The sequence below is a fragment of the Phyllosticta capitalensis genome, assembly GCF_038381095.1.
Source record: "Phyllosticta capitalensis strain CBS 128856 chromosome Unknown BKA78scaffold_7, whole genome shotgun sequence".
Taxonomy (NCBI): Eukaryota; Fungi; Ascomycota; class Dothideomycetes; order Botryosphaeriales; family Phyllostictaceae; genus Phyllosticta; species Phyllosticta capitalensis.
The window spans coordinates 666,228-690,972 of NW_027117445.1; the positions used below are offsets into that span (position 1 = coordinate 666,228).

At 56.2% G+C, this 24,745-nt stretch overlaps 9 protein-coding genes across 9 annotated transcripts; 4 read left to right on the top strand and 5 right to left on the bottom strand.

Annotated features, from left to right (window-relative positions):
- Positions 1-22: 22 nt before the first annotated feature.
- Positions 23-1,543, bottom strand: BKA78DRAFT_344922 (uncharacterized protein). The gene is made up of 5 exons (XM_066890474.1): positions 994-1,543; positions 615-877; positions 555-592; positions 326-522; positions 23-272 (listed from the first exon to the last, which is right to left on the bottom strand). Exons 1-5 carry the CDS (start codon positions 1,374-1,376, stop codon positions 134-136), a joined length of 1,020 nt encoding a protein of 339 aa, XP_066742494.1. The 5' UTR covers positions 1,377-1,543; the 3' UTR covers positions 23-133.
- Positions 1,544-2,003: 460 nt separating this feature from the next.
- On the bottom strand, positions 2,004-3,234 carry BKA78DRAFT_161906 (putative deacetylase LmbE-like domain-containing protein). The gene is made up of 3 exons (XM_066883119.1): positions 2,852-3,234; positions 2,687-2,789; positions 2,004-2,633 (listed from the first exon to the last, which is right to left on the bottom strand). The coding sequence occupies exons 1-3, from the start codon at positions 3,066-3,068 to the stop codon at positions 2,114-2,116; spliced, it is 840 nt and encodes a 279-aa protein (XP_066742495.1). The 5' UTR covers positions 3,069-3,234; the 3' UTR covers positions 2,004-2,113.
- A 73-nt stretch (positions 3,235-3,307) lies between these two features.
- On the top strand, positions 3,308-4,030 carry BKA78DRAFT_253909 (uncharacterized protein; the record flags this gene model as incomplete). The annotated part of the gene is made up of 1 exon (XM_066884856.1): positions 3,308-4,030. One exon carries the CDS (start codon positions 3,308-3,310, stop codon positions 4,028-4,030), a length of 723 nt encoding a protein of 240 aa, XP_066742496.1.
- A 570-nt stretch (positions 4,031-4,600) lies between these two features.
- BKA78DRAFT_161923 (uncharacterized protein) lies at positions 4,601-5,552 on the bottom strand. Its single transcript, XM_066883120.1, has one exon. It carries the CDS (start codon positions 5,379-5,381, stop codon positions 4,752-4,754), a length of 630 nt encoding a protein of 209 aa, XP_066742497.1. The 5' UTR covers positions 5,382-5,552; the 3' UTR covers positions 4,601-4,751.
- A 172-nt stretch (positions 5,553-5,724) lies between these two features.
- Positions 5,725-7,137, bottom strand: BKA78DRAFT_253316 (Peroxin/Dysferlin domain-containing protein; the record flags this gene model as incomplete). The annotated part of the gene is made up of 2 exons (XM_066884808.1): positions 5,725-6,946; positions 6,998-7,137. The coding sequence occupies 2 exons, from the start codon at positions 7,135-7,137 to the stop codon at positions 5,725-5,727; spliced, it is 1,362 nt and encodes a 453-aa protein (XP_066742498.1).
- Positions 7,138-8,250: 1,113 nt separating this feature from the next.
- BKA78DRAFT_161944 (uncharacterized protein) lies at positions 8,251-13,211 on the top strand. The gene is made up of 4 exons (XM_066883121.1): positions 8,251-8,536; positions 8,616-8,811; positions 8,875-11,938; positions 11,985-13,211. The coding sequence occupies exons 1-4, from the start codon at positions 8,443-8,445 to the stop codon at positions 13,137-13,139; spliced, it is 4,509 nt and encodes a 1,502-aa protein (XP_066742499.1). The 5' UTR covers positions 8,251-8,442; the 3' UTR covers positions 13,140-13,211.
- A 3,204-nt stretch (positions 13,212-16,415) lies between these two features.
- Positions 16,416-18,078, top strand: BKA78DRAFT_297005 (indoleamine 2,3-dioxygenase family protein; the record flags this gene model as incomplete). The annotated part of the gene is made up of 2 exons (XM_066886697.1): positions 16,416-16,706; positions 16,768-18,078. 2 exons carry the CDS (start codon positions 16,416-16,418, stop codon positions 18,076-18,078), a joined length of 1,602 nt encoding a protein of 533 aa, XP_066742500.1.
- A 766-nt stretch (positions 18,079-18,844) lies between these two features.
- On the bottom strand, positions 18,845-21,404 carry BKA78DRAFT_161971 (uncharacterized protein). The gene is made up of 3 exons (XM_066883122.1): positions 21,048-21,404; positions 20,805-20,987; positions 18,845-20,680 (listed from the first exon to the last, which is right to left on the bottom strand). Exons 1-3 carry the CDS (start codon positions 21,193-21,195, stop codon positions 18,903-18,905), a joined length of 2,109 nt encoding a protein of 702 aa, XP_066742501.1. The 5' UTR covers positions 21,196-21,404; the 3' UTR covers positions 18,845-18,902.
- Positions 21,405-21,536: 132 nt separating this feature from the next.
- Positions 21,537-23,843, top strand: BKA78DRAFT_284755 (uncharacterized protein; the record flags this gene model as incomplete). Its single annotated transcript, XM_066885692.1, has 2 exons — positions 21,537-22,173; positions 22,501-23,843. Exons 1-2 carry the CDS (start codon positions 21,828-21,830, stop codon positions 23,841-23,843), a joined length of 1,689 nt encoding a protein of 562 aa, XP_066742502.1. The 5' UTR covers positions 21,537-21,827.
- Positions 23,844-24,745: the final 902 nt, after the last annotated feature.

Consider the following 24,745-nt stretch of genomic DNA (forward strand, 5'->3'; position numbering starts at 1 on the left):
GTCTCGTCGACCACCTCGTGATCCCAAGCAGGCCGCGTGGATCCAGCTTTAGGACTGTTGTTAGCCCTGTAGCCCTGGAAGCCCTTAATAGTCTTGATTTCCCTCATCTTCTAACCCGCTGGAATGGGGGGCTTCACCAATTCATGAAGCTATGGGCTGTTTTGTGCGTGTTGTTGATCTGCAGCGTGAACTTCCAGGAGACAGTAACGTGCAAGTCCTCTTTGCAGTAATCCTGGATCCGGGTGTCGAAGGTGTGGTCGTGCCAGGATTTCCTGGATTCCAAGAATTTAGCAAGGATTTGGCCTCAGTGGTATAGCTAACATACCTGATGTTGATGAGGCGCACGTCCGGGTCGAGCTCGCTAGCTGTCTTCCACGACGCAACAACACAGGCTCTCAGGTCCGCCTGACGAGCGGGTCGTCCTTCTCGGGAGTCAGCGTGGACGTGTTCGGGGCGAAAGTTTTGGGTGCGGAGTCCTTCAATCGCCGCGAGGAACTCGGCGTCTTGTTGTCGCATGATGGTCTTGAGGTGGCAGCAGACGGTGAAGGACAAACAGACTCAGCGGCCATGTTGGTCCTCGGGATCATTGGAGCTATTGATGAATAGAGCGAGACCTTTGACGGGCATGAGCTGCCAAAAGTCGCCAGAGAGTATGGCGCTCAGACCGCCCAGCCTCAAATTGTTGCCTTTGATCTGCTTCAATCTCTTGTCGACCCAAATCGAACGCCTCGATGGAGACGACGATCGGGTGACAGGGGATGTCGACGTCCGACAGGCCAAAGCGGCGATCTTGAAGCGCCCAAACTGCTCAATTCTGTCGGCGCCCATGTTGTCCACGATTTCCAGGAACAGCATTGCATCGCCGTGGGTCTCGCAGCTGTTGGAGGCGTATCGACTCTCTCCCTGCGGTGGCTAGGTGGCTGTTGTCCTCGGGTTCCTGTACTTTTTGTGAGTACATTTTTCAGTGGTACTATCCGCGATGGCGCGACTCACATTGGACATGTCTCCCTCGTTTGAATCTGTAGTAGCAATCGCTCGTTGTCTTCGTTGATCAGGAGGGCGAGCTCGTCGACGAGTTCTAGGCTCGTGCCATAGGCGTCGTACGTTTGGTCGATTCCGAGCAGTCCCCGAAAAGCCAACCGGCGATTCTCGTCGAGCCCCATGAGAGCCGCCAAATGGTTGATGATGCTGCTCTTGTTGTCGACTCTATACGGTCTACGACTGAAATCTCGCCGATCCACTCCAGCTGCCACTTCATCCTGCATGCGGACCCACAGATGACGGTAAGATGGCAGCTGAAGGACCGAGGAGCGCGAGACCAGACGGCACAGTCGAACAATGGGTCCTGAGTCTCCCCCAGTTTTGAGTTTGTCCATTTCGAATCAGGTCTGCAACAGTGACCGCAAGGGCTTTGAGCTGAGCAAATCTGGACGTTGTCTCCTGCTTCTGGAGCTCTCGTGTTCGCAGGCAAGCAATCCCGGGCCATAGGAGAAGACTGCGGCTGGACTGCTTCTGGGGTGGAAATCACATCCTCTGCAACCTGGTATATATAATGGGAGAAACAAGAAAGTGGATGAATGCAGGGATAGATATAAATGAATGAATATACAGAAATGAATATATACTGGTACAACAAAATGGAGTTGACGAGGAGAAAATCCTACCGCGCATCCGCGGCTCAGGAGTGAGATATGTATCAATATCTGGAGCAGCGTCGGCACTCAGCATACTCACCGCAAGTCTTCCGCTGCGCTGCCAAATTTGATTGCTTGATTCGGACGGGACTGGGACAAACAGTGCGGCCAATGAAAGAGCTCCTGGCCAGTGTCGTTTGCAGCGCAGACAAGCCTTGGCAGGGCAGTTTCTAACGTCAAGCGCATTTCCGCGGTGCATATCGAGCAAGCCGGCCAGTCAAGACGGGTTGATACACCGCGAAACCGACATATGCAGGCGAGCAAGCGGGGATCAAAAGTCGGGAGGCGGTCCAGGAACGGCTTCATGCGTCAATGCAGCTGTGCCGGAACTTCGCCCAAAGACACATCCCCAGAGCGTATGATTGCTTGAGGTCAAATTTCGCTGCAAATAGCTCTTTTTTTCTTTTCCTTGGGGTATCTCACGGCTCCTTCTCCCTCCTCAGATCATTCAACACCATGTACCTACCGATCGTGATCCAGCCCCAACGAAACCACCTCATCTGCGAGACATGCGCCTTGGTCATCGCGGCCTGTGCGCTAGCAACATCCGACGGGCCGCTGGCAAATAGCAGCGGGGACGGGAACGCGCCGACCTGCTTCTTCCGCACCAGTATGCTGCCCACCGTGGCCGGCGCGTCCAGCACGCTCACGTATTTGCGAAATATGTTGATTGAGCTGAGCGTGTACAGCTTGACGGGGCATTCCCAGCCGGCGTGGCGGTGCATCAGGGCCTTGAGGAAGGCACGCGCGCCGTGGTAGAGCGAGCGGTGGTTCGGGTGGCCGCTGATGCCGCCTGCGTCGAAGGTGATGAGCACGTCGATGGTGGCTTCGGGAGCTGAGTTTGCGGGCATTGAGGCCATGCGCGGCGCAAAGGCTTTGGTGAGGAGGTTGGAAATGAGGCGCGCGTCCCAGGTCACGGACATGGAGTCTGGGAAGTTGCTGTTGATTTTTGCGTCAATTGTGCATGTTTGTGGGAATGGTGGGTATCGTACGTGTCTTCGATGACGAGAACATCTTCTTCGCTTCGAAGCCCAAGAACCATACCGCTCTTGACGAGCTCCTTCTTCCTGGTTTCGCCCAGGCCGTCGGCGTCGCCTTGAGGAGGTGTTGAGTTAGCTTGACGAGTCGCAATTGTTTCCGATGACTGCCGTGCGTACCACTCGAGAGGCAGAGGATTTTGATGTGATTGCCCAGCTCAGGCTTCGCCAGCGCCTGCACTGTAGGCGCAAAGAACATGGCCTCATCGTCGGGGTGGGCGATCAAGAGGCATATCTTTTTGTTCCTGAGGTTGGGCAGCGACTTGCTGAGTTGAGTCGTGTACATCCAAACAGACAGAACGAGGAGGGGCAGACTGGCCCACAGGAGCCAATTCATGATGCAACGCGCTTCCAGGCCTGTAGTGAGGTAGAGAGACTAGTTGCAGCTTTCGGGCAGGCAGTCAGAAGACGTGAGGTAGGTAGTGCAAACACCCCCGGACCCTGACTGACGTCGGCGCCGCGTCGATCATGAAGCAGCGGGAGGCTGAGAGCTTACCGCAGAGCCGCACCACTCACTCAACAACAGCACCATCACAACGCGACTCGACGCGTCAATCGACTTCTCCTACCTCCAACATGGCCGACGAGACAAGCTACCAACCGCGGAACCGCAAGGAACGTCGCGCGGCCGCGCGCTCCAGCGGTAGCAGCTCCAAGCAACCGACAGCCAGCAGCTCCGGCGCCGCAACGTCCTCGACGCAGCACCTCGACCAATCGCAAATGGACATTCCGCTCACGCGCCCGGACTTCTCGCGACCCAAGGGGAAAACGCTGCTCGACATCGCCGAGGAGCGCATGCGGCAGCTCAACGCCGAGGGCAAGCCCATCGAAAGCCTCGAGGGCGAGGAAATATCGTTCCCCATGAACCCCAACGACGATTTCGAGTTCGGGCCCGCGGCCGAGGCCGTGCTATACGCCTTTTCGCTCGGCATGACGCACTTTACGTTTGACGTGCTGTGCCACAACCAGTACCGCGAGGAGATTGTCTGGAAGGAGGTGTTCCAGCAGAGCTTGCCCGTCTTCCCCATACTGTGGCTTACCATCTACCTCTTCCACACGCAGACGGCGAAGAAGCTGGGTGTTGTTCGTGACGCCCTGTTCTTTGTGGCGAGCATTGCTGCGGGGTGCTATTCGATATACATTGGGAATACGTATGGGTATTTCGCGGTCATGAAGCAGGCGCCGCCGGTTGGCACCCTGTGGATTTGGTGTGTGGTGGAAATGCAGGTCTACTGGGCCATGGCCAGCATGGTCATAGTCGGAGTTTATTCGCTGTGGAATGGATTCTCTCTCTTTTGAGGGTGGAGGAAAAAATCTGGGTGGGAGTTCTTGAATTGTTTCGCTTTGGGCTGGAGCATTGGATATCGGCGTCTTTCCTGCATCTGTTCGACTGAAGTTTTCCCAAGAAAGGCAGGTGGACAGTAATACTAAAAGCGGTAATGTCTTTTGACAAGGTACTTGTCTTTTGCTCACGGCCGCATCAAATCAGTAGATCTGCTGTTTCTTGACCAAAAGATGGTGGCTGCTATACAAGAACCTGGAAGACAGGCATGATGAGGGTCACCTATTCCCTGGGAACTATCTGTCTCAGTATCGTTCACAGTTGCGTTTGGAGCTTTGGAGTTGCATTCGATCTTGTTTGGCCGCACTTGCCGCAGAAAGTAGATCCTTTCAGTCTACAGGGAAAAAGGACCGTCAAAATTGACAGCGTATGGTGAAGATGCAAGACGGGGTCTTGTAGTGCTCAACTTTGTGTTCTGCACAGGTTGATACTTTCGATTCCCACCATCCCACCATTTTGTACAATCTCCGCGCTGAGGGTAGATCCAGCAGCAGTCAGCCAAACCATCTACACTGAGACCGTCATGTTCAACATCAGCCCAAACTCCTCCATCCATACTCCGTCAGTCGAAAATGATGCAGACTCATACCGACAAAGTTCGAAACAATTCAAATCATGTCAAACACGGAGTGAAGTCCGAGCTCTAGCAGATCAGCTAGCCAAAGAGGACTGTTTGTCTCAAGGTCGGAAATAAAGGTCATTGATGTGATGGTGCCGGCCATTTGTGAATACTCGTAGTGTCAGCGATGGGTAGTGCCTAGCACTGATATTGGGAGGCAAGACCCAATGATAACTCAAAGGCAGGGCACCACTCCACTGAATGCAGACCGAATTGTTGACAACTGTCCAATAGCCTGGTCGCATTTGCTGTACTATTTTTCTCCTCCGTGTCACAGCCAGCTGGTCCAGTCGCCAAACCCTGAGACAATGACGTCGACTGGGAACAACTCTGCGGACTGCGTGGTCTGTGTGGTCCAAAAGCGGGTGGCTGTAACTGCAACGGTCGCCAAGTCGACCACATCTAATTACCCGTCGTGTCGACTGACGCATGGAGCGCGGCTGGGTACGAGAGTCGTCCGTTCCAACAAGCTTCATTTCGAAGAGCTGCCCGGTCGTGCGGGCAATGGGGGTGGATCCGATCTGTTCGTGGCCCGTGGAGGCAGAGTCAGCGACTATGACAAAAATGTCCAAAGCCTCGAGCGTGGTTGTCGAGCGCAACGACAAGACGAAATAAAGCCAAGGCAGAGACGTGTGACGTGTCGCGACGTTATTCACCCGTGCCGCCAGGAGGACCAAACTCAGGAACATGACGGGCGGAAAGTTTTCTCGGGAGGGTAAGAAGCGTTGAAGGAAGGGGACTTAAACAGGGGGCTAAAACATGAAAATGACAGGATACGAAATGACTATTCGCCGAATCACGCAACCCTTATCTCGTCGCTCCCGTCTCCGATTGAATTAGGGGCAATCGGGTTAGGCAGAGATGGTTTAAATCTTTTTTGTTGACGGGAGCAGAGAGAGGGGGTCCCAGCGAAAAATCGTGCCATGTTGGCGCTGAACAGGGAAGGTCCCCGGGAGCGGATTCTGGGGATGTGGGTTTGGAGCGTAGTAGTGTTGACGACTTCTTGAAGAGGTGAAAAGTGGAAAGATGAACTTACGCTTGCGCCGTACTAAGGTACAAGTCTTCGGGCGGTGGTAGAGGTCGTCTCTGTACCAGCCTGGCCCACCTTCGTCGTCTCCAGAGACCCTTTTTGCCAGAGCCACTGCCCTCTTCCCAGCTCTTTTTGACCTCCTTCTTCGCCATCAACTTGTTGATATCGAGCGAGTCGGTCGACTCGCCGGCTGAACCGTTGGCCATCGCCACGCCCCCAGCAACGAGGGCACGGCTGATGGCAGGGGCATCATCTGCAATGGACTGCACAAAGTCCTCGTCGTAACGGATGTCCGTGACCCATCGCTCACCTTCAACCTCGACTTCGACTCCTGTGATGCATCGCTCCTCAACCCACTCTCTACTAAACAAGTCGAGCACCCATTTCTTGTCAGCCCATTGCCACCCCTTAGGCGGTACAACGTCCTCGAAGAATCTGCTCCCTCGTGGTCGATCTCCCGCGACGCGATCCTGGGAGAGCGGCGTGTAGGGTGAGGTGCTAAAGACAAAGTGCTCGTAAATGGCATTGGGCGAATCTCCGACTCGCCGTTGCAGCTCGAAGATCTCGACTTCGCGGCATTCAGGGGAACCTGGTTCGAGATCAACGTCACCAACGACAAAGGTTTCAAACAGTGTCTTGGTCAGCTCGCCCTGGTGTTGGACGAATTCGTCCACGTGGGTGCTGGTCAGGAATGCTTGAGCTCGAGGATGGAGGCCGCAAATGGCGACCCAGCCACCAACGAGAAGAACTAGTCGCCAGGGCAAAATTTGGGCGACGACGAATAGGGCACAAGCGGAGACGAAGAGAAGGAGATAGACGGCCGAGGAGAGGGCCTCGTTGGAGAAGTTGGTAGGCGGGGCCAGATATGCAATGGCTGCATCATGGACGCGCGAAAAGTCCTCCATGGTATTCTGCAGGTCCCTCATGTTACGCCAGAAATCTTTGCTCAGCTCGGGGGCTGGCTTGATATTCTGAGGAGGTCGCAGAGGTGGACCGTGGAAATCATGGACATCGGTAGCTTCATGGGAAGGTGGAGGTGGATGGCGAGCCAGGTAGGCTGGTACCATGATGAAAAAGAGGCATACGGCTAGCGGCAGGACTGCAAGTAAATGGGGGTCGAGGACGACAAAGGAATATACGGCCAAGAACGACAGCGTATGGGTAGGGTCCTTCCAGGAAAAGAGGCGGATGAGGCGGTTCTCGAAGACGAACAATATACCAACCCTGTCATTGGGTCAGAGCCGCAGTGTTTCGCAGCGGCAGAGAGTGACGTACCTGGCGTTGAAGCGGCGGAAGTTGTAGCCCATGGTCGCCAAATTAAAATTCGGACGATCAACATATTTCCTCGACCTCCTGTCCTTGGGCGACGCAGCTTCGTCGTCGTCGCCGCCATCTCCGGCGACGGGGCCTATCATCTGCTTGAGTAGACTGTCCATTGTCAGTTGGAGGTCAACAGACGGCGACGCGGGGATTCGAGGAGTTCATGTAGGCCGGCGGATGGACGGATTGTTCTTGGCGACCCTGAGTTTGCGACTGAGACGGTCATGCTGCCTGGGCCGGAAACAGAAGGAGGCAGCAGCGGGGGGAATGCACGCTAAAGTGGACTTACGTCTCCATCACGCGGTCCTGAAGCTTGTTGGACGACGACTGCGACGAGGAGGCCGAAGACATGGACTCGCTGGTGGAGCGCGAGTGCGAACGGGACTGACAAAAGGTTTCGATTTTCTCCTCTAGCTTGCCTTTGAGCTTGTCTGATGACAACGAGTGGCGCAAGGCGGCTCGCTTGCTGCGGTGCTTGGGAGCATGAGCATGAAGGAGATTTTGGTTGTCGTTGGGATTTTGGTGGTCGTCGTGAGGAGGGGAGATGGAGACGACAGGAATAGGGTCGTCGCGGTTGGAAAAGTCCATGTCCTTATCCATTGGTGGTGGTGATGTTGGCGGCGCACGTCAGTTGGATGACCAGGGCAAGCACCGGCACCGCAGACAGGGCAGGGCCGGGATGGGAGCAGCCACATGTGATTGCCGCAACAGCAACGGCAACGACTGGGCAGCAGCGGCCGACTCATGTGTACAGAGAAATAGGACACGCTGCCAGCCTGCCAGCCTGCCTGCCACCTGCTACAGTGTTTCTCCCGCGACGGCATGGCTGACTCTGCATTGTGATGATTATGGTAGACTACTCTCCGCTTGGCGACGCGACCGGGATGGCGATTCTGGCCCAAAACAGCCAAAGCCTGCACAGGCAGCCCTACCATGCCATTTGATGATGGTACTGTCTTGTACCCTATCCTACTACTACGCCCTTTGTGCTTTCGCATCCATCCACCACCCGTCATCCTCCACCATCACCCCCACACTCCGCCTCGAACCACTCGACCACCCCGGGCTCTTTCCGCTGAACCACGACTCCAAAATTCCCACCCACCCACGCGCCTGCACGCTCCGCTCTGGGCAGCCTGTCGTCTGTTTTGCCCCTTGCCCCTCCGCCCTCGCAACCGCTCCGCCCACACGTACGCGATTCACCTACGTCTTCCGTCTTTTGCGTCTGCACCCGCCGTCGCTTCAGGCATGGAAGCACCACCGACGCCCTCTTAGACCGCTCCAACCTCTCGAGCTCGGACATCTCCAACTCGCCGTCGTGAGACGGGCACACTCGGCTGAAATTGGTCCAAAACACGACCTGCGAGGGGCCTTTGGGGATCCAATCTCCCCCCTTGACAATGGCCACGCGCAGGTCCGCTCAAGGACATCACAGAGACGCCTCGCTGCCCGTCGCCCTCTCCTCTGCTGCCGACGACTCTGCCAGCTCTGGAAGTAAGCCAGCTCCTGCTCCGGGTACCTGCATATCCTCCGAGACCCTGCCACACCAAGCTAACGCTGCGACTGTCAACAGCAGAAGCCTTCGTCCCCAGGCGCTTCCCCAATCGAGTCGCTACCGAGAATGACAGCCCCCAGCGCAAGCCCGGCCCCTCCACCTCCGTCCAAAACAACAACGCCACTCAAAAGTCCAACTTTGCTGGTCGCCGCCGGTCCACCATAAGGGAGCATAAACCACTCATGGGACCTCGTGCCATGGACCAAAGCAGGAGGTACGAGCACACACGAAATGTCCGGCCTGTGCGCAATGGGGCTCTAGCTTACTATCGAAGCAGGATCGTCAGTGGTTCTACCACCGCTTCCAACAACAATGCCTCCCGTCTTCCAACCTCGACCACCGAACCTCAGTCCTTGACTGCTCCCACCAACGGCTCCAACCCGCGCTTCAGCTTCGGGAAGCTGCCAAGCCGGGCGGAAAGCCAATCGTCCTCCGACTTCCTGCCATCCATCAACTTTGACGACTTTCACGAGAGCATTGGTTCTGGCCCCAAACTCAGCGAATTTCCTGTCCCAGGAGGCGGTCGAAGGATGTTTGCACTCGAAGAGAGCGACAACGATACCGTCAATAGCGTGGCCTCATTTGCCGAGAGGAAAAAGGGTGGCAGTCGCGCCCCGAGCAGTTCGTCCTTTGCCGGTAGGCCTGGCACTTCGCAACGGAGGCAAGCTGCGAGCCGAACAGATTCAGAAGCCGGAAGCATGGGGCCGCCACCCGCGCCAGCGTCGAACCGCGCGCGTCGCCAAAGTCAGGGTTTGGGTCCAGCTCCCGTCACAGATTTTGCGTCATTCTCATCGACAGAAACCACAGTTCGCGGTCCTCGGAAATCCATTGGTCCAGGCTTCACCCCGAATGCCAGCGATGTCCAGCCTCAATTTGGCCCGCGGAGAGAATTTTCCCATGGCAACTTTGGACGCACGACGTCACCGAGTAAAGGCAACCGTCGGGGGACATTGGTCCCAAGTCGCAGCGCAACAGATGTGCCTCGCCTAGCCGCTACACCACGGAGCAGTAAGGCCAAAAGTATGGTTACGCCCTCAACCCACAGTTACTCATCGCTCATTTCGGAATTCGGCCGGACCACAGGCCCAGTACGGTCGCCATCAAAATCAGGACAGAAAAGCGGGAATTCTTCCTCCAACAAGAGAGGATCTCTCCACCATGCCGGTGGCCTGGGTGCCCGCACCATCAGCCCCACGGACGCACGCCGACTGAAGCGACTTTCGATATCCCAAAGCACTCCAGCGATGTCCCGTGATCCTCCGACCCCTCAGCCTGATATGCCACAGGAGCATTTGACCACGTCCTACAGTCCAGCACTGGCATTCAGGACGAGCATCACCCCTTCGTCTGCTCGTAATACTCCGGACCACATCCCGAGACCCGTCGCCACGGGATCTTCGTTACCAAACAGCTCCAGCCTCAATTCTCTCCGTGGGAATGCCAACCTGCCCTCTCGATCCAGCCAGCAAATCCTTTCGACATCGCGACTTCCAACCCCCAAACCCAGGAACGTGCATAGTTCGGCTGGCACCGAAACAGAGGATGTGCCTCCGGTCCCCGCGATACCCAAGGCTTTCGAATCTCCCAAGGCCGAGATTGATCAACCAGTCTACCCAGAGCGCCAAGATCCCACGACACCTGGTGGCGAGGGTGGTGGCAACGTGACCTTGATTCAGAACACCGAAAGTGATAACAGCAACATATCTTCAACAGAACAGGCCAAGGACGCGCATCCGAGGGACAACAAGAGCACATGGTCCCTGAACCAACGAAGACGAGGGTTGACTGTAGGAGATTCTGAAGGCGACAAGACTTCATCTTCGACTTCTGGAAACACTGGAAAGAAGAATCTTCAGCCATTACGACTGCCTCCCTTGAACTTACTCCCTCTGAGTACCCCAACCGCCAAACGTATTGCGTCATTCCAGCCCTCCGAAGGAGAAGGTGATCAAGATGCATCGACACCGCCGCCGAAGAGGAACTACACCAAGACACCGAGCACTCCCTTGACCGCATCCAAGGCGACCTTTGGATTTCGCGATGATGGTGAGACTCCAAACGCCGCTGAAATGCGCAGCAGTACTTCTCATTATCACCTCCGATCCACGGAAACTCCATCTTTCCCTCCACTCCCATCGAAGCCGATTACCACTCCAACCTCAAGCGCGCGCAATACCACAACCACTCCTTATGGGGCCAATTCGTTACCTAAACTTGGAACACAGCTTGATCATCTTGTCCCAAAGGAAAGTGATGAGTTTGACTTTGGAAAACCAGAGGCTGCACCTCAGGCTCAGAGGCAGAATCCACCACGTGCTCAGAATGCCGAAAAGCCGCACAAATTAGATACGTCGTCGGTCACGTCGACCGAGCCAGAAACACCTTCCTCATCATCATCCATTCGCCGAAAGTTGAGCCTGAGCAACTGGAAACGGTCCTCCTCAAAGAGCTCGCACAGGGCCCAAGCTTCGCAAGGGCATGTCCCTTACCAGGCTAGCAGCGATGCGCCTCCTCAACCACCCAAACATAGCGAAATGCCCCCTCCGCGACTGCCGGCATCTGCCACATGGAGTGGCCCTGTCAGTGACACTGAAACTGTCGTAAAACCGCGCCCTTCATACGAGGCCACGACTCGGAGAAAACCATCAAGCACCCTCTTTGCCAGCGACACCGAATCTACGCAAACTCGCAACGGCGAGCGCAAAGCCTCTGCAGGCAAAACTGCCTCCAATCACACCAGCACGTATACGGGGCCAGTCACAAGGTCGTCATCTAGCCAGCTCATGCACAAGATGCTCGGCTCCAAAAACTCAATCTCAACTCTGAAAGCAAGGGCTTTGGACACGAATTTGGATCGCGACGATCTGGCTGCCGACGAAGAAATGAGGAGACTTGCTGCCCGGAGAAAAGACTTCGAACACGCCGCAAAGGAGGTGGACGAGTTGCGAAAACGCGCCAAGCCTCAAGACCGCGTGTCGCCTGCTACCGCGATTCAAATGGTCCCGCTCAACATTTTTGAGCGCGGTGAAATCATCGACTACAAGGACATTTACTTTTGCGGCACGAAGCACGCGAAGAAGCACGTGGGCGATCTGCATGCACAGACGGCAAATTTTGGTTATGATGACGACCGCGGAGACTACAACATTGTGCTAGGCGACCACTTATCGTATCGGTACGAGGTGGTGGACGTGCTTGGCAAGGGCAGTTTCGGCCAAGTTGTACGATGCATAGACCACAAGCTTGGCAAGTTGGTCGCTGTCAAGATCATCCGCAACAAGAAGAGATTCCATCAGCAGGCTTTGGTCGAGGTTAACATCCTGCAGAAGCTGCGAGAATGGGTAAGTCGGTGTCCTCAAACGAAGGGAAAGTATCTAACTGGCGCAGGATCCCGACAACAAGCACAGCATGATCAACTTCACGCAGCATTTCTACTTCCGTGGACATCTTTGCATATCAACTGAGCTCCTTGGCATGAACCTTTACGAATTCATCAAGGCCCACGACTTTAAAGGCTTTTCCCTAAAGTTGATTCGCCGCTTTGCCCGTCAGATTCTCAGCTCGCTGGTTCTTCTCAAAAGCAAGCGTGTCATCCACTGCGATTTGAAGCCGGAGAACATTTTGCTGGCTCACCCTCTGCATTCTGAGATCAAGGTCATCGACTTTGGTTCGAGCTGCTTCGAGCACGAGAAGGTGTACACGTACATCCAGTCTCGTTTCTATCGGTCTCCGGAAGTCATCCTGGGCATGAACTATGGCCTGCCCATTGACATGTGGAGTTTTGGGTGCATTCTTGCTGAACTGCTCACGGGATCTCCAATATTCCCGGGTGAGAATGAGCAAGAGCAACTTGCCTGCATCATGGAAATCTTTGGGCCTCCAGAGAAGCATTTGATTGAGAAGAGCAGTCGCAAGAAGCTCTTCTTCGACTCTCTGGGCAAGCCCCGTGTCACTGTTTCGTCGAAGGGCCGACGGAGACGCCCGAGCAGCAAGACGCTCGACCAGTCGCTCAAGTGCAACGACGAAGCGTTCCTTGACTTTATTGCTCGCTGCCTTCGCTGGGATCCCGAACGCCGCCTCAAACCCGACGATGCAATGCAGCACGAGTTCATCACGGGTATCAAGCGCCCTCGCGGCAATCCTCGATCAACCGTCAATGGCGGATCAGTTGCAACGCATTCCAATTCGCCCGTGCGGCGCATGAACACGGTTGCTCAAACACCGCAGAGAAGCAGGCCCCTGCCTGAACCACCAGCCACAAGCTTCAAGAACGCACAGGGCGCAGCCAACGTTGCACCCACCGGGCCGAGGAACGTTTCTGGCAGCAATGGCTCACCAGCAAAGGTTCCAGGGCGTCGACATTCGACGGTGAGCAACAACTTGGGCATCCGACGCACATCGAAAGAGCAGTCCAGCGGGTCCAACAATGCCGCTGGGTCGTCCAACCAAGGAAGCGGACTGCCACGCGTAGCGCAGAGAAGCATCAGTGGCAAGCCTGATCTTGCATCGGCAGCAGCCGTGGCGAGTCTGGTAAGTAAATAATTCAAAGGGCCATTGGAGGAAAAGCTAACACGGTAATCAGCGCACACGGTGAGCAGCGAAGACGACGACATGCGATTAGAAAGATCAGCTTGCGAGGATAGAGAGACTTTTTGTACGACGGAGACTTTCTTTTGTTTTGTCCGGTCAGTCGAACTTGCTTCGGCGACCAGTGTCTGAATAGCAGCAGCCAAGACGGCGGCAATGTCCAGAGAGCAGAGCTACAGAAGCAGCATCTGGCACGACGAAAGGGATCAGGATGGGTCCTGCGTCGGTTTTTTTCTCTTTCTTTTTTGAGCGCACACACATCCACAGATTTTATGCACATGCATGCATCAAGTGGCCAAACATTCCTGCCTTCTCTTTTTTTTCTTTTTCTTTTCGACTCCCCCTCAACTCTTAGTTGTTTTAATACCCGGCGTTAGTTCTCCTTCCCTCATGGTCGCTTGCTTCTTTTTCATTTTTCGGTGGCTACCTCTTGGGAGATGGATGGACGGACGGACGGAACGAGTGGAGGGGAGAAAGGACGGGCATGGACGAAGGACGACGGACGGATTGGAGGCGTAGTGGAGCCGAGGAAAGGTTCAAGGAAGGGTAGGGAAGGAGGATGAAAAAAGGAGACTGACTCTTTTCTGACTTTTTTGTTTCTGGAGCCATCAGCACAGCATGGCATGGACGCATTTCTGTCTAGGGAAAGGGGAGAGGGTTTGGCAGTTTTGTTTGCCGTCTTCCTCCTCCCCTATCCATCCCTTGTTCGGCCTGGACAGCCGTACCCTTGTCTTCATACCTCTGAAAGCCTTGAAGCACGCCGTGGTAGAAGCGGCAGCAGCATTATCATTATCATACTCATACCATCATGAAGAGAGTCAGGCATTCCCTTTTCTCATTTCATCTTCGACAGTCAGCCGTGAAAGAATTGGCAATTCTGAGGCGGGCCACGAGTGCTTGAATGATGTCTGTGGTTACTGTTCAACAGTCGTGAATCTTCCGGATCTTTTGGAGGTGGGAGGGCATTTGGATGCTTCGTCTACACACATTCCATGTCGACCTGGCGATTTGAACACCCACCATAGTATGCGGGTGTGACATTGGCACCAAACTCTGGAGTTGACATTTCTTCAGCCACCCACAGCGAAGGCAATTTGATGCTGACCAATCCTCGTCGAAACCGTGGTCCAAAGTATTGCTCCCTCCCCTCCTGTTTCTCCACCCTCGTCACAATGACGATGCGTCGATCGAAGAGGCATGGCATTGGCCGGCCGGTACGGACGGGAGGGTCGCGCCGACTACATGCTCGACTCAACCAGGCACGCACTCCTAGTATGTTACCTGCCTACTAGTGCGCCTGTCAAAGGGCGTGATGACAGATTACGCAGAGGTTTCGCGTAGGGCTGGTTGATAAAATCGACCTTCTACCTGCCCCTCTCCTACGTATTTCTAATTCTTTATTTTTGGTCTAGTCGTCCAAAACAGAAGAAGAATCCGGATACATACCCAAACGGGGAACCCGCCCGCCTGCCTGCTCGCCTGCACGCCCAGCCGGCTGCATCGCGACCGAGCGACCGACTACCTTAGTTACTGGCCCGAAGGGAATGGGAAGCGTAGAGGGGTAGAAGGGAAGGAAAGGTTGAAGAAGGCGGCAGAAGCAGCGATGGCCCCGCCAGTAGTGGGCAAGGGCGAGGGCGAAGACGCCGAGCCGGCAGCGAAGGGAGCTGGCTTGATGAGAGATGGAACAGGGGTGCGGTGGTTTCGAGTTTTGGTCTCAATGGTTAGGTGTATGGGGGGGTGCAGCTGGCGGGCTGGCTGGCTACTTGTATGATGCATACACCTTGTTGCGGTTGTTATTTGATACGTACACGCGGTCTACTTGTACTTTCCCACCGGGTTGCTGCGGCTGGTCTGGTTTGGAAATGGAGCAATTGATTGCAGTGTCTGCGATTGGTTGGCGGATGGACGCTGATCAGTCGGTCGGCCTCGATGATGCGCCTTCTTCTCTCTCCTTTCTCTGACTGCTCACACCTACATAGGTGCAGCGGCTTTGGCGTCAGCCAACAGACCAACAACAAAGAGAGCGCGCATAGCGAAGGCTTAGGAAAGCGGCTAACAACCGTGATGTTGTTCGACGCCGTAGGTAGTCTCGAGGAATTATTGCAAGAGGCGGACCGCTGGCGGCTGTGTACCTGGTTATCTGGGCTGGGCGATATCAGATGGCCCGGTGTCTTAGCCGCGCCTGCCTCTGCGCACGCACATTTGCAGAAAGGGATGCGGTTATTGATGCGATGCGATGTGATGTGTGTTTTTTTGAAAAATGTTCCCTGTGAGGCTGAATGGCTGCTGGCTGGTTGGCTGGAAGGTGTTTTGCGGCTGCTTAGGACAAGGCCTTTCGTTTTCCACCGCGTCAGCCTCGATGTGCGTGATGCCGAGCTCCTGATGTTCGGTGCATGCATGCGGCTGTTTTCTTCGTGTGCCTGCGTCTTCTTGATCGTCTGTGACTGTAGGCCATGTCTCTAGCTATACGCAAGATGTGTATGTAAATACTTGTGCTTTGCTTAGCAATGAACATGCAGACGGAGTTAACGGACGTCATTTTTAATTCTTGCCCTGCCTTTCTTCAGGCTCGGGAATTTTTTTTCTTGTTCGGCTACCCTGATGGATGGTTCGGTGGTGAGATGTGATTGGCTGCGAGGGTTGCACGACCATCACGCCAGACCGGGCAGCCGGCAGCTTACATTTGTTGGAGAGTGAAGAGTCTGGGGTACGTACTACCATATGGCGAAGATGAGTAACTATCTCGCCGGAATCGGCTATGGACATGATGGCTCGATTGGCCCGCTTGTTTCGTCTGCGCCTGTTTCGGCTGCCAGTCGGCACTACGGGCTATGCGTCCCTCATTGTTCTCTGCTCTGCGACTTTTCCGCCCCACATCAAACCATCATACACCACTACCACTAATATCTACCACCCCTTCCTCAACCACCGAATGCTGCTATAAGACCTCCACCCCTCGCGACTTCCCCAACGCCCTCCTCCTCCTCCACGCCTTCTGTATATATCCATCTCACGCCAAACCATCACCCCACATCCTAATTAGGTAATCCACCGCGCGACTTCGCTTTCGCACTACTCCGCTAGTCTACCACATCATCACCCGCGCCCTACGAAAGCCTGCTACTCCAAATCTCGATCAACGTCTCCTGCCGCTCCCTTATTTACGACTCCCAACCTCCACGCCTCCCTGCGCTCGCTTGACTGCCACGCGCCCACAACCTCTCCACCACAATGCTGCCGCAAATTCCGCAATTGAGCGACTACGACGTGTCGCCGGTGAATGGCTTCCTGCCTACCGAAGCCCCTCTCGAATTTCTGCCCGACCCCTACTACCAATGCTGGGAGACGACCGTCGCTTCGCTGCAGGCATTGATTCTCACCAAGAGAATAAGGCGCGTCGTCGATGCCCTTCCCGTCCTTTCCACAAGATATCTGGTCGACGAACGAGAATGGCGCCGCGCATATTCGATACTCGCCTTCATTGCGCACTCGTACATTTGGGGCGGCAACACACCAGCAGACGTAAGTGGAGAGCAAAGAGCACGGCAGCCCATCATGGTCACTTGCTGATATCAGACCACAGAGAGTGCCTCCCTCGATTTCAGTGCCGTTCCTCTCGTGCTGCCGTCACCTCGAACTGCCCCCGGTGGCCACGTACGCCGGTCTCGTGCTGTGGAATTGGCGGCCACTTGACCCCGCCGTCCCCGTGGACAATCTCGAAAACATCTTTACGCTCAACACCATGACTGGATCGCTGGACGAATCCTGGTTCTACCTGGTGTCGGTGGCCATTGAGGCGTGCGCGGCACCCACCATACCCCTCATGATTAGAGCGTTTGAAGCCGCGCGCCTCGACGACGGCGCAACCGTGACCGAGTGCCTTCGCTCCTTCGCCGAGCACCTCGACAGGTTCGGCGCGCTCCTGCAGCGCATGTACGAGCAGTGTGATCCGCACGTCTTCTACCACCGCATAAGGCCGTATCTAGCCGGCTCCAAGAACATGGCCGACGCTGGGTTACCCAACGGCGTCATCTTTGACGACGGCACCGATGCGCCCCAGCACTACGTGCAGTTTTCGGGCGGCAGCAACGCCCAGAGCAGCGTGATTCAATTCTTCGATCTAGCCCTGGGCGTCGAGCACCGTCCAACCGGCCAAAAGCCTGCTGCCGCGCCTAGCAGCAGTAGTGGCTCGTCGTCGCCGTCACAGGACGCCGCCGCGCCCCCTGCCCCCCAACACAACTTCATCAATGAGATGCGCAGTTACATGCCCGGCCCTCACCGCCGCTTCCTCGAGGCCGTCTCGTCCGTCGCAAACGTCCGGCAGTACGTGCGCGCTCGCCCGCACGACCGCGCCCTCACGACGGCCTATGACGCTTGCTTGGCCATGCTGCGCGCCTTCCGCGACAAGCACATCCAGCTCGTCTCGCGCTACATCATCGTCAAGTCGCGCGAGACGCGCACGCGCAGCAGCAGCCGCTCGCGCCCCGGCGTCACCAACCTAGCATCCGGCTCGGCGGCGGCGCCCTTCAAGCCGACCAACGTCGGCAGCGTGGGCGCGGAGCGCGTGCACAGCACCGCCGACAGCAGCAGCAGCAGCAGCAACAAGAACATCCGCGGCACGGGCGGCACGGCGCTGATCCCGTTCCTCAAGCAAGCGCGCGACGAGACGGGCGAGCCGGCCATTGACGCCTGGGCGCGGCGGCTGCTCAACAACGGGCCGTCGGACGCGACGAGCGTGGCGAGCGGCTTTGGCGGTAGCGGCACCAATGGCGGTGGCCCGGTCGGTGCGCGCTTGACCAAGGTCGGCGAGCATGCCAGCGGCGAGATGGAGATTGTGGGCTTGGCCGGCGTGTGGACGGCGGATGATAGCGAGGGGGGCATTTGCCATTGGTAGTAGGCCTCTCCGGAAAGATGGAGGGAGAGAGAGAGGGCGTAGACCGAGCCCCCCCCCCCCCCCCCCTCCCCCCCAGCGACGTTTTGTTCCTTGCATAGACTACCAGTCTCCTTTGCGATTTTGAGGGATAGAGGAGAATGAGCAAGGTTGAAGGGGGAGGCCTCGTTGAAGCGCAATCGCGCAAATCCAGAGAGCAGAGCATAGAAGGAAAAAGGCGTGTGGAGTGTGAAAAGAGCGCCCCACTCACTGCCTGGCACGAAGATAGATATACCTTCAGATACGCACGTTACGAACTTGGCCCGGCTCCAGCTACACCATATACATATTCCGGATGTAGTCATTGGCGGCGGCGCCTGGTAGATTGATTAAAAATGAAAAAAGAAAAAGCCATCTCTTGAAAATCAAAAAGAACTCCCATTTGGTGTCGGTCCTGGAAGCATGATGCATGCATGGAAAAGAAAAAAAAAAAAGAACAAATATTGAAAAGTTGACCTTGTTGATATGAAAAAAGTACCGAAAGTTGGTACCGTGGATGCTTTCTTGTTTGTTTGCGCATTCTTGCTTGGGTCGGGACTACCTGCCACCTGCCTACCTGCCTAGATCCATTCGTCCATCCATTGTTTCGTTCCGTCTGTCCGTGTCCGTGTCCGTGTCCGTCAGTAAGAAAGGTTGGGGGGGATATCAGACAATAAAAAGGAAAAATCCGTAGACTCGACTCGCCTCCTCGCCTCGACTTGATCCACGCCAGATGCAGATGCTTTGGGGATCTGCTTGCTCTCTCGCTTCCTCCCCTAATACCAGTACACCACACCCACAACCTACTACTACTCCCCCTCCCCGGCCGCCGCATTCTCCAGCACCTCGCGCTCGCGCGCCTCCTCCAGCTCGCCCAGGATGTCGGGCAGCATGGCCTCGACGTCCTCGCCGGGCCGCAGGCCCAGCGCGCCCGAGATGAGGCGCTTGAACTCGTCGGCCCGCTCGCCGCCCATGCCCGCCAGGCTCATGTTGCAGACGACCTCGGCGACGAGGCTGCGCCGCAGCGTCTGCGCTTCGCGGAGGGCCAGCGCCAGGCGCAGCTTTTCGCGGAGGAAGGCGGGGGATGTGTTGGTGTTCTTGTTGGCGGTGGCTGAGGATGTGGGGGAGACGGGGCGTGGTGGTTGTGATTGGTGCTGGTCGGAGGCGAGGTTGGGCGGCTGTTGTTGTGATGAAGAGGGTTTTGCGGATGGCGTTTGCGCTGCTTCTTCTGCGCGCAGTTTTTCTTGGAGGAGGATGCGCTGCTCCATCTCCACCAGCGCCTCTGCGTCGTGCGTGAGGCTCTCCAGCAGTTCCTGTTGTGACCGCATTTCTGCCTCCACTTCTGGCGCGATGAAGCCGCCGTTCCCTGCGCCGTCTCCTGCTGCTGCCGCTGCGGCAATGGCGCCGTCTATGTCCTGCACGCCCATGTCGCGCAACTGCCGCCGCAGCGCATCGACCTCTGCTTGTCGTTTTCGCACCACGCGGTCCGCGTCTGCAGCTTCTGACTCCTTTTCCACTAGGTCTGCGTCGTACGCTCGCGCGAGATTCTCCAATTTTTCGTTGATTGTCGGAAGGACTTTGGACATGAGAGTTTGCGCCGTTTGACTGGAGTATTGATTATGATTGAGGACGTGCGCTGACAGAGCGGGGGGAGGACCGGAGCCGTTGCGGAATCCAAATGAGGGTGTGCCCATGGCGCCATTCAGACCGCGCCCGTCAGGCCCAAAGGGTGATGAGGAAGCGACACGGTTGCGCTGGTCTCTTCGTCTTGCGTTCAGCTCCCTAATCAAGTCGTCCGCCGTGTCGCCATTGTTGTTGGGTACGTCGACGGCAACGTTGCGGCCAAGCAGCGCGCGAACTACCTTCCGGGAACCGTTGCGGGCTGCGATCATGATTGCAGTGTCGCCGTTTTTGTCTTGTTGATTGAGAAGGCGCGTAACCTCCTCGGGTATCCAGGTTTCAGACAGTTTGTTAACAATGCAATCGAGATAATAACGTGCACAGGCATATTTGTTCTTGCTGCTGGTGGTCGTCGCAATGTGGTGGAAGACGGTACTACCGAACCAATCCGTTCGGACCACGGTTGGCATCAATATCCTGAATAGCTGAGGCATGGTCTGCTTGTCGAAGTTGTTGGTGAACATGACGGCGCGCATGAGAGGCGTCTCGAGATTGTTGGAAAGCGAGTCGATGCGCGCGCCACGCTCGATCAAGTCTTTGACAACCGGCACATCGCCCATGGCGGCTGCCCAGTGCAATGCCGAGTGTCCCTTTTCGTCAATCATGCGGTCGAGGTTGACGTTGGGCGGAGGCGCTGGGGCGTCGGGGAAGCGATCCTCCGACTCCAGAAGCATAAAATAATCCAATAGCGCATCTGCCCATATTTGATGTTGCTTGTCCTCGAGGGAGAACAGGTCCACTTCTCGCTTCCGTTTCTGCCCTCGATTAGAGTATTGCGAATTCGGGTCGTGGTCATCCATCATCGATTCGGAAACGATTGTAACGTTGTCGGGCGTTTCTTGGTCCTCGTACACCTGGCTGACATTTTCGTAATGGTCATCGCTAATTTGGTTCTTCTGTGTATAGGCTGAAAGGTGTCAGCGAGCTCACTCAAAAGTTTTGATATCCTGATACCAGCGCCTCAGAAGCTCAGCCCAGCTGGCGCACAGGCTTGGCAGCCCGTGGAACTACGGAGAGGTTGGGAAACTCACCCGGTACTCGTCGAGCGACGCTTTGACGCGCGGCCTTGGGCCTATTCGAGGCAGCAGTGGCATGCTTCGGAGCAGGTGGTGGACTTCGGTCGCCGGGGATGAAATCGAAGATGGGGAGAAGTTTGTCGAGCACGCCGTTGCGCTCAGCTAGGATGCGCCCGTCATGGAGAGGGATCCAGGTTCCTGCGCGACTACCGGTTTAACATGGCAAGGTATGTAGAGTTGCTGATGGAGCATCCTGACCTTGGTACTTGCCATAGCCGCCCTGGACTTTTTCATGCACGCCCTTCTGTACCTCACGCTCGAGGATGCGGGTACGAGCTGGCTTGTCAAAGTCGGCGACCTTAAGAATGTGCGTAGCATTGATCCAGTCGTCAGCGCGGCGGCGCATGACATGATTGCCTTTGACATTGAACTCGTAGACTGGGACCTGAGCAGGACAGTGATGTCAGCCTCGCGGCAGGGTGGATGCGACATGGATGCTCACATTGGAGTACGTCGCCGAGTAAATGCGGGTGGGACTTGAGTCGGGTGGCATGATGGGCAGCCAGGCGCAACTTGGGCATCACAATGTTGCGATGATGGTGGAGAAGCAGACGACGACGACACGCGGAGCTACCCGCTCGCAGGAGACGTGTTGCGCGTGTCCGGCAATTCACCGGCCTAAAGCCTAGGCACGTGAGTGGTGCGGACGCGGACTTATCGGAGGCCCGACGGCCCCCTGGGTAAATCATGTATTATCTCGCTCTCGTTCAGAGAAACTCAGTGCCACCAACAGCAAGGCACAGGGCAGAGCTGACGCGGCCCAAGAAAAATGCCCGTTTTCGGCGCCAGACAGCTGCTGCGGCTACTATGCCGTCCAATCATTCACCATCCTCTTGGCGGCTAGTCTGCCACCCCTGGCGGTGAGAAGGGCAATTACGGCGGTGTTGTGTGTTGCCTGGCGGTGCTACATATTTGCTGTCTTCCCTGCTTCTTCAATCTCCAAAGGTTTTCTATCAAAGGCCACGGCCAGCCTTCGCCATGCGCCTGCAACTTCTTTCACTCCTACCTGGCCTTGCTGCCAGCGCCGCCGTCGAGACACCATCTCACCAGCCTGTTGATAATGCAAACCACGTCTTCAACGCCATTCATTCATCCCTCCGCCAATGGGGATCCTCCCTTCAGCACAATGGCATGTCCTTTTTCTTGGCCTCGGTACCTGAGGGAACCCAGTTCTACCATGGCAGACACAGCAACGAGACTGTAAAGGGAATCGAGTGGCTTGCCTTTGAGCCTGAGCATGCCATGGTCTTTGCTGGCCCCCGGCCTCGACGACCCCCTCCTGGACATGGAAAACCTGGAGACGGCCCCGGAGGCCCAGGAGAAGGTCCTCCTGGTCCACCTCCTCCTATGAATGGTGCGGGAGAGCATCATCCTCCTCCCGGTCCTTCTCCGATGCGTGGCGGCCCAGACGGACACAGAGGACCTCCTCCTCATGGACCTCCTCCTCCTGGTCCACCTCCTCCTGGTCCACCTCCTCCTGGTCCACCTCCTATGCATGGTGCGGGAGAGCATCATTCTCCTCCTCCCGGCCCACCTCCAATGCGGGGAGGCCCAGATCGCCACCGTGGACCTCCCCCTCATGGACCCCCTCCTCCTGGTCCGCCACCCATGATGCATGGCCCACCGGGAGAGCATCCCCCTCCTCCTCCAGGTCCACCTCCCATGCATGAAAAGGGCGGTTCTTCGAAGCATCATGACAGCAAGCCAAAGCACGATGACTCCCGCGGTCACTGGAGTCCCATGGATGCAGACAAGCAAGCCCCTATGGAGAAGCGAGGTTCGAAGAAATTCAGGGGAAATGATGAGGAGGAGTCTGCTGGTTACCTTCACACTTACCGCACCAAGCACCCGCTTTCCTTGCTCTACATTGACGGCATGTCGGCTGGAAAGACCAACAAGGGCACTCTTGATTCGACCGACAGTCTCCTTCTCGGCTGGAACTTGACCGACGACAAGCCCCATGGCAGATGGGGAGAGGACGCTCGTGCGCAACAGCTCTGTGACATTGCGGCCAGCGAATGGGGCGCCCGTATCGATGGCTTCCTGCGTATGGAGATGGGATTCGAGATCATCCTTTGCGACTTTGAAAAGCACCTCGACACTGAGCGTGTGACTCAGGTCGCTGGCCGCATTCCCGACGAGCGTGGTCCAAGGGGAGGGTTCGGTGACATGACCTACTACCGTGCCGTCGCGGCGCGCTTCGATGGTATTGGTGGCAATCGCGTCCAGCTCAACTACGACGACTTCGTCACGGCCTATGCCTACGGGCTTGACCTCTTCCATGGCGAGCAGCATGCCCGTCTCCTCAACGTGTCCAATGCGACTCTTTCGGCCATGCGTGCTGATGTTACCCGCATGGTCTTTTCCCACACCCCGCCGGCGGTGTACAAGAAGCTTCCAGCGTCGACGAACTGGCAAAACATCGCGGACATGGTGGTGGAGCGCTACTCGTCTCGCTTCCCCGATCTCGTTTCTTCTCGTATGGACTCTCTTGAAAAGTTCCAGGCGGAAGCCACGGCCATCCTTCGTCCCTACATTGATTTCGCAAAGCGCGACAGCACCGCAGAGGTCGCACGCTGCGCTACCCCCTTTCTTCCTAGGGAGGTACTCGAGGAGCCCGAGTCTGCACCTCTTGCGGCCCATGCAATTCAGAAGGTGACAACAAACATCTGCAGTAGCCTCGTTCGCGCTTCGCACGCCAAGTCGCTGGAGGACGGCCAGTCAACAATCCAGAATCTCATGGACTATCTGCAGTGGACAACGTGGAAGCGCTGCTCCGGATGCGACTTCAACGAGGTTTGCTTCATTCCCATTTGGCCGGCAGGAAGGACGCAAGATTATGAGAACCCGCAGTGTCAGAGCAGCCTGCCAAACAGTCGAGGAGATTCATACTGGGGAGGTTTTGGTCCTCGCGATGGAGGGAAGGACGGACACTACCCGCCCCCGCCGCCCCCCTACCCCTTGGACATGCGTCGTGGAAACTATGAGTTGTAGACGTTGGAAGGCAGATAAAAGATACCCCGCTCGTATTTGGAGATAGTCACCCTGGGTGTGCGAGAAATGAAATCAATGCATTGCAAGAATTCCCGGCCATGTGGTCGCATCATGACGTCGGGGACCGTGGAAACCATTCTTGAGCAGCCCAGGAACGGAACGAAGCTCGGTACCAAAAGTCATGGCTCGCAGATTGGAAATACACGAGTTGGATCTCAAATGCCCTCTCATACTTTCGTTTTGGAAAGCTCAAGGAATCCCTAAATCTGTCACGAGAGTCGAATGCTGCACTTGATCACTCCTGTGGTCGCCGACCATTTCTGATGGTGCCACGAGTCTTGACAGCAAGCCTCGGAACCAGGTTCGGAGCAACCGTTGTTGAGTGGACATACCCGGTTCGGCGAGGGCCTAGGTGGATCGGTCCCAAAAGTGGCAACCCTGGTGAGAAAAAAGGGCTCGAAATGGAGCAATCATGTGCGAAAACCATGGCCTTTTATTTATTGTGGCTGGCGACATGAAAGCAGAGGCACGCGTAAGCAGTGGCATCGCAGCATTGCACCTGCAGGCGGGGAACATTGGACGTTGTTTCGCAGCCCCCCACCCGGAAGCAGTGCAACCGAAGTGTGGAAGCGCAATTCATGCCGAGAGCGTGCTGAAGAAAACATGGTGTCGTGCCTGTGTACAGTCCAGAGCAGCTGAGGAGAGGGGTGGAGGGCTGGGTGAGAGTAATGGACCAGGAAAGTACTGGTGGACAGGAGCGAGTCGGCTCGCCAGTGGTTGTTGCCCTCGTCGCCTCTGTTGCGCGCGATTGAGCAAGTTATTCTGGCATATTGAGGAGCTTGGCCGACAACTGGTTCCCACAATACCTGCAACAACCGAAACACGATAAATACATGTACTTC